Source organism: Astyanax mexicanus, unplaced genomic scaffold, assembly GCF_023375975.1.
Source record: "Astyanax mexicanus isolate ESR-SI-001 unplaced genomic scaffold, AstMex3_surface scaffold_34, whole genome shotgun sequence".
Taxonomy (NCBI): Eukaryota; Metazoa; Chordata; class Actinopteri; order Characiformes; family Acestrorhamphidae; genus Astyanax; species Astyanax mexicanus.
This window is the reverse complement of record NW_026040044.1, coordinates 1,317,501-1,331,262: the sequence shown is the minus strand read 5'-3', so window position 1 is coordinate 1,331,262 and position 13,762 is coordinate 1,317,501. Positions and strand designations below refer to the sequence as shown.

Below are 13,762 nucleotides of genomic sequence, written 5' to 3'. Positions count from 1 at the left end.
TTATCGACCTCCTAAATATAATAAGAACTTCAATAAATGACTTTTCAGAACTGCTGGCTGAGTTTTTGCCAAATAATGAGTTTTAACTGTTGGTGATTTTAACATCCATGTATACTGTCCCACAAAGCCGATGGCTAAAGACTGTTTGGATCTTATTGACTCTTAACATTATGCAATCTGCAGTTGCTCCCACACAAGAACACAGACACACACTTGATCTTGTCGTGTTATATGGTGTGCCGGTCCTAAACACTGAGATATGTGCTGCAGTGTTTTCAGGTCATTTGCCTGTTTTATTTGAACTTTTGTTTCCCTGTGCTGTTGAGCTCTGTGCTTTTCATCATCATCATATTTTTAATTCGTCCACCGCTGCACGGTGTTCGGCTGCATTTAACAACATGTGTTTAACTGAAGCTGTCAGTCTGCCTGCTCTAGTCCCTGTTAGCCCTAAAAACTCTAACTCCCAGCATGCTCTCACAGTGGACTACAACGACTCACAGTCAGGATCTTCCTCTCCTGAGTTTTAATTGGTTGATTACTTAATTACTCCCAGGTGTGCCCCTTGTATATAAGCCCCTCTGTTCCCTTTGCTCTCTTCCGAGTATTACCTGGTTCTCCAGCTTTTATACAACACATTTCCTTGTATTCCTGTTTTTCCTGACCTGTTTTTTGTCTGTGTTATTGACCTCCTGCCTGTTAGACCTGTCTCTCTGTCTAGCTCTTGTATTTATGTATTGCCTTCTCTGTTGCTGAAGCCCTGCCTGCTCTACCACTCTCCTGGTATGTCTTGTGTTTTAGTTACCATGTTTTCTTTGTATATAGCCCTTGTTGTAAATAAACCACTGTTTTACATTCAGCAAGTGCCTCCACATTCCTGGTTCCAGCTAGAATCCTCCATCAGAAATAAACAGGAGAACATTACTCTCCCAGAACTCCAGCACTGCTCTCCTCACTTCCCACACCTTTACCTTTTACACACTGCTGATAAAAGAAGAGGAGATGCTACATAATGTTAGACATGACCCTGTCCCAACTTTACTGAGATGTGTTGCTGCATCAAGTTAGAATGAGTTTATGTTTTTCATGAAATTATAAAATATCTCACTTTTAGCATCTGATGTTTGTTTTATGTTTTATTGTGAATAAATATCATTACATTCTGTATTTATTTACATTTTACACATTATTATACGGTTTGGGGAATAGGGGTGGTAATATATAAAATGTTTATTGTGATTTTACTGATAAAGAACAATAGCTTTTATTTAGTTATTAAAATCTGATGAGTTAACTGCATTCTCGTCTCCAGATGTAAGAAATTTCAGAATTGCAGTTTTTATTTTAAAATATTAATTTTCTCTATGAGCAGTTTCTGCATCACTAGTACTAATATCTGTATTGTATTATTTCAGTTCTGTGTTCAGGAGATGGACTATAAGCACTGATCTGTTTCATGCAGAGGTCACTAATAGGTGGAGCTTGGTCCGGGTCCGGACCCAGACGTTGTTTAATGTGGACCCAAACCGATAAACTACTGAGAAGGATTTAATTCTGAGAGTGTATATTTAGAGCGGCGGAACGTTTATTGTCTTTACGGTTTATGTGCTTTACGGCGCAGTAAACTCACAGACCAATCACGTGTGCTGTAAGATCATTAAATCACCAGGGGACAAAAAGCATTGGCAACTCCCCCATCAGTTTTTCCCACAACATAATAGGTCTGCTACAGTAATAATATTAAATTAAATAAAGCTGCTGTTTTCAAACAAAACTGATATTTTGGCCAAGTTCAGCAAACAATTCTCCATATATTGTATGATTTGTCATTCATGTAATTATCATGACAGGCAGGCCTAAATCTTATATTAATAAAATGAAATAGAATAAATATAGCATTTTGAAACAAAGTTAACATATAGATTCACATTAATAGACTCAATAAATAAAATATTGAGGGTGTTTCCATTTATTGTATGATAAGTTGATAATGCAATTATTGTGACAGGCCTATTTAAAACAATATATATTTTTAAAATATACTGAATAGTATGTGTAATTTGTTTAGTCTTTCAGTTGTTGATGACATACAACACTGACAGAACTACTAGGCTTCTTCAGTAAACAGGATATAATACTGAATCATAACGCAGGTTAAAAAAGGGCGACGCTCCGGACCTCGGCCTGACGAAATTTTCTCTAACTGGACCGAACTGAATTCTAATTAAATACCCCTGGTTTAATGGAATAAGTGATAAATGGGAGACTTTTCAGTTCTGATGCAGGAGTTTCACTGTTCTGTAGGATGAATCCTGTCTAAAGTCTAATTTTCTTCAGTTGAACAGTAAGACATTAAATGCAGAAATTTACATATTTTTAAAATGTATTTTTTTACTTTTTTAAGAAGTACACCTTTTCTGTTTTTATTTATTTGTACAATGATGTATTTACTTATTTTTTCTTTTTGTTAATATTTTATTGATTATTTTATAGCCCATATTCTCCTATCTGTGTATGTCAGCATTAAGAACTGCTTTACTGATCGACAGATTGTATAGCACTGTGCATTTTAATAGATTTCCTATAAATAACAAAGCGGAACATTTTATGTTTTAAAAATGAATTGGGGAGAAATAAATAATTAATATAAAGTATTTTCTCTCTTTAGAAATAAATAGATCTAACTGTAATTAATTTAAAACAACTTACATAAGATAGAAAAAGTGCAGAACGAGTTTATTAGATCAGTATTACTCTTTCATGAATTTATAATGATAACAATAGTGTAAATGGTCTGAAATGTATCACAGTTGATCTACTGCACCTAACTCACACTCCTTCACGTCTGAGCTCTGAGTGTGAAATGTTTGTGTGGATCTTTATGCGATCAGATCAGCTCAGTGTGTATCTGATTGTAAGGAACCCAGATTCAGCATCATATTTTACAATAAAAGTTTAAAGGTTTCAGAGGTTTTTATTTGGAGTTTCACACCTGCCTCGTTTGGTCCGGACTTTTGGACTTTTTTTAGTTTGGTCTGAACCAAAGTAGCAGATCTGAAAGGAGCCAAAGGACCAGATATTGGTCTGACCAAGAGAGGTGGTCTCGGTGTGGATCTTCTGAACCATGGTCCGGTTCTCCTGCAGTGTGAAAGCGCTTTTCTGGATGGTTCGAACTTTCGGACCAATTACAAGAAGCTGAGCCACTCAAAATAACCAGAAAAGCAGGAAAAATGAGCCGTGGGTACAGCTGCTTCAGGACGAGCACGTTCGTTTGGTGAATTTGAACTAACCTAGAATACTGTGCCTGAAGTTGCTACTGCTGGTCTAAAAAACAAAAATAAGCGGACCAAATATATACAACGTAGCAAACACATGAAACTTGGTTCGGACCACGGTCCGGACTTTCAAGTGTGAAAGCACCCTTAAACAGATGGGGGATTGTGATCTGGAAGATTATGAGTTTCCTCTACTGGAGACACTTTGCACCCACATTCCTCACAAACTGGATTTTATCCCTCAACAACACTGCATTCATTTGTAGGATATCAGCAGTAAACCCACACAGCTGGATTTATAGTTTTTAGGGGGGTAGAGATCATAGTCTCACTTCCCTCAGTTTCACTGATGCATATGGTGTGTGTGTGTGTGTGTGTGTGTGAGAGAGAGAGCATGTTACTTACTCCAGTTTCTGCAGTTTACAGTGTGAACTCTTCAGTCCAGCAGAGAGCAGCTTCACTCCTGAATCCTGCAGTTCATTATTACCCAGGTCCAGTTCTTTTAGACTTGAGGAATTTGAGCTAAGTGCTGAGGATAGAGCTGCACAGCTTTTCTCAGATAGATCACAGCCCCACAGACTGTAGAGAGAAATGATAATACATTAGAAACACTGACACACACACACACACACACACAAATTAATACATTATTTGTTATTTGTATTTACATATAAAAATAGAATATCATAGAATCCAAACATACTTCAGAGTCATTACTCAGCTCAAGATTACATTCAGAATGCACATTTCTCACAGATACAGGGAACAGTGTCTTCTCCAAATGTACAGGCTGTCTATGCCTGCTGATACAGAGCAATACTCATTAACTGCTTAGTTTTCATTTTTCAAGTCTGATATCTGTAGGCCACGCCCAAACAGTCTGTGCACATGCCCTAAACTTCCACACACCAACACAATCATTTTACATGAATAACCTCTCACTATTAGAATGTTCATTAGTAACATGTACTGTAAACTTTTAGAAACATCAAACCAATATATACATCAAAAGTACATACAAAATCCATGACTGTCTCCTGTTCATTTTTGAGATGAGCTATTGCCATCCATTTCTAAATGAGTGTATGTATTGTCATTAACCCTTGTTAAAATGCCTAAATTGCAACTAGTTATTGACCAATTAGTTGGCCAGCCAATTAATTGGACGAATTATTGACATTTTAGACAATTGAACTCTAATATCTGTGCACCCAATGCTGTTAAGTAATGCATTCAGGCACCACTCCGGGCAGCCCTGTGAGCTGTGCTGCTGTGGAGTACCATTAAAGCTCCATAGTGTCCATCTACCCACAGAGGTGCTGAGGAGGCTGGACTACAATAAATAAACAGCCAGACATGGAGGAGCTTTAAGACGCTGCTGACAACACACTGCAGAGACCCTGAAGAGAACAGCTTTATTTCAGCCTCGAATGGATTCCAAACAGAACGGGTGAGTAAACCCATCTGACAGGATTGAGTAATGAGCAGTGTAGCTTCTATGCTGGACTCAGTTTTATTCTATAGTAGCCTCTTTGCTAGCTAATGCTATCTTTTATCAAGCACAGGACCTGCAGTTTATGACCTAAAGTAATGTTTTCAGTAGCTATGTCACTCAAATAACAAGCCAAATGCAGCCAAATAATTATAAAGGACATTAAGCTGTGTTTCCCCACTACTAAACACTGTGTTTATATTCATGTTCATTTGGTAAATATGACAGTACTGCATGTTTGATGGCATTATTAGCACCTGAAGCCACTCAGGTGCTTGTGCAGTCTCTTGTCATCTCAAGACTTGACTACTGCAACTCTTTACTGGCTGGTCTTCCACTGCGAGCCACCAAACCACTACAATTAATTCAGAACACGGCAGCACAACTCGTCTTCAATCTTCTGAAGTTCAGTCATGTTACTCCTTTGCTGCGTTCCCTCCACTGGCTTCCTGTTGCCGCCCGCATCAAAACCATAACTCTGGCCTACAAGGCAAAAAACGGACCAGCTCCTTCATACTTGATGGCAATGGTCAAAGCCAGATCTGCACCAAGAGCTCTTAGAGCTTCCAGTACGGCTCGAACCACCATCTCTCAAAACACACAGAAAACTGACATTCAGACTCTTCTCTGTGCTGCACCAAGGTGGTGGAATGAACTTCCACTGGTTGTCAGGACAGCAGAGTCAATTGCGGTCTTCAAACGTCGACTGAAGACACATCTATTTAAAGAGTTCCTAAACTAAAAAAAAAGGTTCTCTAGGGTTCTAAACATGATCAAGCTCTGTGTATCTCTTGATCCTAGTCTACAAACTTTGCTTTGGATATTTGAAGTAACATCGAAATACTGTTGTAAGTCGCTCAGGATAAGGGCGTCTGCTAAATACCTTAAATGTAAATGTAAATTATTACTGTGGGTGTTGTATTATATCAGGTGTAAATAATGTAACTATCACTAAATGTGTGTTGTGGCTGAAATGTGTGAAATGGTGTAAATGAAGAGTTATTGGAACCAGTTAAATCATCATCTTATGTGTGAGTGTGTAACTGTGTGAGTGTGTGTGTGTGTGTAAGGTGTAAGTCAGTACCTCACTGTAGTTTCTCCAGTTTAAACACTGTAAAATAAACAGTTTGGCTAGTATTATAATTATTTGAACCAGTTAAATCATCATCTTGTGTGTGTGTGTTAGTGTGTGTGTGGGTGAGTGTGTTTGTATGTGTGTGTTTGTGTGTGTCTGTGAGTGTGTTTATGTGTGTGTGTGTTAGTGTGTGTGTGTTAGTGTGTGTGTCTGTGAGTGTGAGTTTATTTGTGAGTGTTTGTGTGTGTGTGTGTGTGTGTGTAGTCCACAAATGCAGCAGAACAGCAACAGGTATCACTTTAAACTCACCTTTATCTGATATTGTGAATTAATATTTATATAAAGAATAAAACAGCAGCTAGAATCCTCCATCAGAAATAAACAGGAGAACATTCCTCTCCCAGAACTCCAGCACTGCTCTCCTCACTTCCCACACCTTTACCTTTTACACACTGCTGATAAAAGAAGAGGAGATGCTACATAATGTTAGACATGACCCTGTCCCAACTTTACTGAGATGTGTTGCTGCATCAAGTTAGAATGAGTTAATGTTTTTCATGAAATTATAAAATATCTCACTTTTAGCATCTGATGTTTGTTTTATGTTTTATTGTGAATAAAATATCATTACATTCTGTATTTATTTACATTTTACACATTATTATATGATTTGGGGAATAGGGGTGGTAATATATGAAATGTTTATTATGATTTTACTGATAAAGAACAATAGCTTTTATTTAGTTATTAAAATCTGATGAGTTAACTGCATTCTCGTCTCCAGACATGTAAGAAATTTCAGAATTGCAGTTTTTATTTTAAAACATTTATTTTCTCTATGAGCAGTTTCTGCATTACTAGTACTAATATCTGTATTTTATTATTTCAGTTCTGTGTTCAGGAGATGGACTATAAGCACTGATCTGTTTAACCGTGCGTCCACACTGAACGCGTCGCGAGCGACAAATCAGCCGGAAGTCATTCATTTTTAATGAGAGAGCGAGCGACACTGGGCAACAGGCAGCGGTGCGATGCGTTGCGGGCGGTTTGAACGACGCGAGAGAGTTGACCAGAACTTAACTTTATGCAAATGAGCAGCGACTACCAATCAGAAACAGATTCTCATATGTCCGGCCTGAAATCGCTGCTCTGATTTTCTGTTCCTACTGAAGATTTATTCCGCCAGCAAAACGGAGAGTGGGAACAGAACTGAACTGATCTGATCTGAGGTAAAATACTCCACTACACCAGCAGCTACCCCACTATACTACTAACCAGAAGTAAATCCTTACACAATTACCTTATTTAATAGAAAACTATATATTAAAACTGAGGAAACTATTTATTAAATCAACAGAACCATTTATGACAACTGAATGATTTATTAAATTAACAGAACCTTTTATTGAAACAAAGGGAATTATTTATTAAAGATAACGTAACAATTTATTAAAATTGAGGCACTTATTTATGAAATTTGGAACGATTTAATTAAAACTGAGGGAATTATTCATTAAATTAACAGAACAATTTATTAAAACGGACGGAACTATGTATTACATATAACAGAAAGATTTATGAAAACTGAGGGAATTATTTATTAAATTAAGAGAAATACTGTTTATTAAATCAAGAGGATGATTTACTATATTTAAGTAAACATATTAATTATATCCAAGAAAAAATAATTTATTACATTAAGTTAACAATATTTAAAATTATTTTAAATATATAAAATATATATAAATTAAGAGAATGATTTACTACATTAAGGAAAACAATGTATTATATTTAATTAAACCTGTTTATTGTAATAAATAATTATGTTAAATAATTGTACTCAATGGCAGTTATAGAAGATTGTTTGTGAAACGTCTGTAGGACTGTTTAATGTTTAGGAATTGTGTAGATAGGCTGAATCCTTGTTTCTGTATGTGCTGTATTTGGAAAACGCCCACCAGCGACAGCTCGTTCTGAGTGAGACACGCCCCCAAGCGACTCATCGCCTGTCGGACAGACATTTTATCGCGTTCGGTGTGGACGTACAGTAACGCAGAGGACAACACCAGTGCAGATCATGCTGTGCTTTCTGGAATGATGAAAGTGAAGAGTTGCTGTTTGTTTTGTCTCTGGGGCAGTGGGCTGGTGGACAAGGTCGGGGTGGACGAGGAGGCACCCTGGGTGATGGTGGTAGAGGAGCCTGACGCTTTTTGTGTGGGACTTTAGGGCTGGCTGTGAAGGAGAGGGTGTGCTTAGTTCCAACACAAACAAGTTCATTCATCTTCTCTGAAAAGCTGAGATGGGGAGAAAGTGACAAAGCTGAGGAAGAGTTAGAATTCATCTGTGTAGAAATCATTCATAGATCCAGTTTTCCTGATTTCTTGATCACTATTTCCCTCACATTTGTCATCTCTAAAACTGGCTAGTGTTCATGTTTGTGTGGGGCTGAGAGAGTATTTCCTCTGTTGGATGCTGGTGAAACTCTTCTTGAGAAACTTTTTGGGTGGTAGCAGAGTCAGGTTTGGTGGACAGAAGCACCACATCTTCTTCGTTGGTCTTGACTGGTGGACTGTCACTAGACTGGGATGAAGTGTCTAGTTCATCCAGGATGAGGAATGTCTGTGTGTCTCCTTTAGTAGAAGAAGCTGGCTAATGGTAGAGGGTAAAGAGAAGATTCTCTCTCAGCACCTTTGCTCCGTGTCTGTTCCATCACAGGAAAAACGATTGAGATTAAAGTTCTCACTGTAGTTCAGACCCTTCAGGCTGCAGGTCTTCTGGAGTCAGGTGTTCAGACCTAACAGACGAGAGAACAGGTAGTCTCCTTGGGCTGGAAGTGGTTCACTGATGAATGTTTCAATTTCAAGCCTGCTGATACAGTCCAGAAGCTCACTGAAATCCTTTTTTAGAATTTCAGAGGTTTCTTGCAGAATGTCATTTGTCCCTACCTGAATAATGATGCGATTCAGTGATCGCTGGTTGGCTAGGATGTCTGGGAGCTTTCCTTTGATATCTGTAACTGTAGCACTTGGGAGACAGCATGTAGCAATGTTCCGGTTTCCTACATTCCTCACTGTCGAGTCCCCCACTAGCAGAGTGCTTGGTTCATGCTGGTGTGTTGAGAGCCTCCTTTCCTTCCTGGGAGGCTTGTTCAGTTTGAGAACACCTGGGTCAGCTCTCACTGAGCCGACTGGTTTAACCAAAGAGAGTGTAGTTAATCCTGGAGGTTGATCATCACTGTGGCTTTCATCAGCGAGGTTTAGAAGAGGTTCAAATCTGTTTTTCAGGTATAGGGGTTGCTTAGCATTAGCCCACTTTGTATTAGCATTGCTTGCTTTAGCAATGTTTACAGTGGTTGATGCTGCTAATGCTAGTTCTAAGCTAGCACTTCGTTTGGATTTGGGTTTAGTCCCATTTGTGCCCTTGGAGGCATTAGCTGAATGGGCTCTGCTAGCAGGAGTGGAGGATGACACTACAGAGCTGTATGTAGCACGGCTTTTGGATTTAGCTCCCACATGAATCCAGTGCTGATTTTGCTTATTTCTACCAGCTGTGCTCACATTCAGGACTCTATCCACACATTCCGCTGGTCCAGTTCTGTGTTTCTCATTCACATCACTGCTTCAATAAGCCCTCTGTCCCCTGCCTGAACTCCCACACTCTGATAGTCCTTTAGCAGAGGAGGAATGCCAGTTCCTGAAATCCAACAGTAAGGTCCCAAAACAGTTATCTTTTGTAGAAGACTGTACCAGTTCTGATAGCACATGTGCTCTAAATTCTGAAGAGGTATTTTGTAGATTTCCTCGATGGTAGCCACCAGGAGATTCCTGTGTCTGTAGCTCTATCCTAACAAGTACCAAAAATTCTGTAGAAGGTACTATAAAAAAGACTTTTTACTGATCTTGCCTCATCTGTATAATGAGTTTAGAGAGAAAAAGCTCTGATAACCTCTGAAAATAAAGAAGAGTGTGGAAGAAAAAGAGATAAGCGAGGAGCTGTGCAAAAAAGCATCTGAACAGCTCAGAATCAGGAAGTGAAAATAGAAATATACATCAAAGCCATATAAACATGAAAAACCTCAACAACAACTTCCATGACTGTCACACTTCCTGTTCCTGTTCTTTTATAATATTAGCTACTGCCATTCATTTCTAAACGAGTTAATGTTTTTTCATGAAATGGTAAAATGCCTACCTTTCAACTAGTGATTGACCAATATATCGGCCGACCGATTAACTGGGCCAATTATGATAAGAATTTTTAGATAATCTGTGTTAAGAAGAGCTAGCTGGTATGAACTATGTAGAAGCCACTGTGGTGCATCTGATTAAAATGCTGGAGATGATGTGAAAAACAGTATTTATTGCAGCAGATGAATTATGGTATTATAAAATTAATTATGGATATAAAAGGGATACTTACTACTTGAAACACAACACTGACTACAATTTGCAACACTAACAACTAAACAAAGATACACACTCCTTTGAGGTATTATCTGGTAATAATAATGTAGTGGATTAAACGGAGGTGTTCTTCATCGCTTGGACACACACACACACACACACACACACACACACATACACACACACACACACACACACACTACCCCTCACTTTGTGGTCTAAAGGAATTTACTACACATCACAAACCCCATCCAGAACACCCTAAAAGCCTTGGAGTAATCTATTCCCAAACAACCCTAAATTTCAAATAACATTTTCTGACTATTTCTTCACTTCAGCTTCTCTCAAAGGTCCTAAATGCAAGTTTAGGGTAAACACTTTAAACCATTTGACATTCCTCCAGACTCTTTCAGTCATAAACCTGGGATTTAAGACCTTTAATGATTAACCATCTGGAACTGTGCACAATTGTGATGGAGTAACAGTGCCATCACCAGGTTGAAGACAGGACTGCGAATATGAGACGTTTTTTATAACTTAATTCCACGAATGCATCAAAAGAAAATGCAAATCCACCAAATGTTACACCAATTTAAAGGTTTATGCTTAGTTTATTTCTGCAAAGCACTAAGAAATAAGATTCATGAAGTTAAAAGAAATGTTCTAAGCTTGGGATTCCATTGTCAGCTTTTAAGCTGAAATTCTGTGGGCAGAAGAAACTCTCTTCCCCCACCGTCGTAAATTCCGATTGACAGACTAAAGGGCCAGCCAACTTGGAGAGACATTACTACAAATTTCTCACAAAGAAGAACTAATCAAGATATACACTGACAAAATAAAAAAAAGGTATTTTACAGAATATTTACTAAATAATATGCCACTTCTGGTATATGGGTTTAGATGTGTCCTGATTAAACTGAATTGACAAGGTTTAACTAGCATTTGATAATTTAGCTTTATTTGGTTATCAGTTTTATCCATGTTGTAGTATCTTTTAAATTATTTAAGTGGGTTTAAATAATAACATGACTCTTGATCTCTGTTTGACATGGTACCATCCATTTTTGATTACTTCAGGATTATCTTGAATGTTACAAAACTGTTTGTTGGCAAATCACATCATTTACATTTATTATAATTTAATTGTAAGATTGTTGTTTCCTGAATTTATCCTCACAAACTATTTTCTACTTTCTATATTCTATTAGTAAAATAAGAAATCTCTCACTAGCCGAAGCATGGTGACACATGTGGGGTGTTTTATGGCTCAGTGTGTAACAAGACCATCTTCCTCACCAAGGTTTGAAATTGCTTCTGGACCAATTAAAACACAGACACATAGGTAGCTCCTTCCCCCAAAGGGCCACAGAGCCAATCGTAGCTTAAGGTCCGAAGCAGGCCAGACAGACACTCCCAGTTTCAGTTAGTAGTTCGGGGAAGACACTTCAGTTTAGAGAGTCCAGAGTAGAGTCCACAGGGGAGATGGAGGAAGGACAGGTAGCAGTGGAGGGAAGTTGAGGAGTTTAGCTCCTTTTAGGCAAGTTTAACAGTCGAGCTCAGTATGGTCTAGTTTAGTCAGATTAGTTTAGTTTTCTTAGTACAACTCATTTAACCTTCTTTAAGCATATTGGTATTAATTATTCTAGTTTAAAATAACTAAGCTATTTTATGATCTACGGAGTTCTTCTGCTCACCAAGATAGTTCATTCAGTAAACCAACTAGACCAACCGACGGATCACCGAAAGGGTACGCCAGCCGAGCCAGCTCCGGGGAAGGCTCTCCCTGTGCCGAGACTCAAAGAGGGCGTCGACCTGGCGCGCCGTTGATGGCATGCCATCTTTACTCTGCGGACGGGTTTGGGTATTTCTTTCAGTAATTGGTGTTTTGGGTTGGTCAAGTCTGGTTGGTTATTCTCCTTACCCTCTTTTCTTAGTATAGACTCATTTTTAGTTATTTGGCGAAAAGGATGATCTTTGTAGGTCCTAAAATATCTTAATTTTCTACATATTTTTGTTCTCATTATTTAGAAATCCTCACCTAATAGTTATAATAATCTTTACTCCTTTTATACCAGTATTATAACATGTTTGTTTCTCATTTATCATTATACACTGTGATTTGATATCTAATGGCTACATTTATGACATTTTAATGAATTATTTTCTCATATCTGTGTGATTAAATACCTCCATCACCTCAAAGTCCCTGTGTTATCCTAACATTACTAACGTTACCCCATCACCTCAAAGTCCCTGTGTAATCCTAACTTTACTAACGTTACCTCCATCACCTCAAAGTCCCTGTGTAATCCTAACTTTACTAACGTTACCTCCATCACCTCAAAGTCCCTGTGTAATCCTAACTTTACTAACATTACCTCCATCACCTCAAAGTCCCTGTGTTATCCTAACTTTAGTAACGTTACCTCCATCACCTCAAAGTCCCTGTGTTATCCTAATTTTACTAACATTACCTCCATCACCTCAAAGTCCCTGTGTTATCCTAACTTTAGTAACGTTACCTCCATCACCTCAAAGTCCCTGTGTTATCCTAATTTTACTAACGTTACCTCCATCACCTCAAAGTCCCTGTGTTATCCTAACTTTACCTCCATCACCTCAAAGTCCCTATGTATTCCTAACTTTACTAACATTACCTCCATCACCTCAAAGTCCCTGTGTTATCCTAACTTTACTAACGTTACCTCCCTCACCTCAGAGTCCCTGTGTTATCCTAACTTTACTTACATTACCTCCATCACCTCAAAGTCCCTGTGTTATCCTAACTTTACTAACGTTACCTCAATCACCTCAAAGTCCCTGTGTTATCCTAACTTTACTAACGTTACCTCCATCACCTCAAAGTCCCTGTGTTATCCTAACTTTAGTAATGTTACCTCCATCACCTCAAAGTCCCTGTGTTATCCTAACTTTACTAACGTTACCTCAATCACCTCAAACTCCCTGTGTTATCCTAACTTTACTAATGTTACCTCAATCACCTCAAAGTCCCTGTGTTATCCTAACTTTACTAACATTACCTCAATCACCTCAAAGTCCCTGTGTATTCCTAACTTTACTAACGTTACCTCCATCACCTCAAAGTCCCTGTGTTATCCTAACTTTAGTAACGTTACCTCCATCACCTCAAAGTCCCTGTGTTATCCTAACTTTACTAACATTACTTCCATCACCTCAAAGTCCCTGTGTTATCCTAACTTTAGTAACGTTACCTCCATCACCTCAAAGTCCCTGTGTTATCCTAACTTTACTAATGTTACCTCCATCACCTCAAAGTCCCTGTGTATTTCTAACTTTACTAACGTTACCTCCATCACCTCAAAGTCCCTGTGTTATCCTAACTTTACTAACGTTACCTCCATCACCTCAAAGTCCCTGTGTTATCCTAACTTTACTAACGTTACCTGCATCACCTCAAAGTCCCTGTGTTATCCTAACTTCTCAAAGCCCCTGTGTAATCCTAACTTTACTAACATTACCTCATCACCTCAAAGTCCCT

At 38.3% G+C, this 13,762-nt stretch overlaps 1 protein-coding gene across 1 annotated transcript in view; it reads right to left on the bottom strand.

Annotated features, from left to right (window-relative positions):
* The window catches only part of LOC111190008 (uncharacterized), a 751,666-nt gene that overhangs the window by 12,228 nt on the left and 725,676 nt on the right, over positions 1-13,762 (bottom strand). Inside the window, exon 36 of the mRNA XM_049473126.1 lies at positions 3,678-3,851. Coding sequence (XP_049329083.1) covers positions 3,678-3,851 — 174 coding nt within the window. The remainder of the gene's footprint in view (positions 1-3,677; positions 3,852-13,762) is intronic.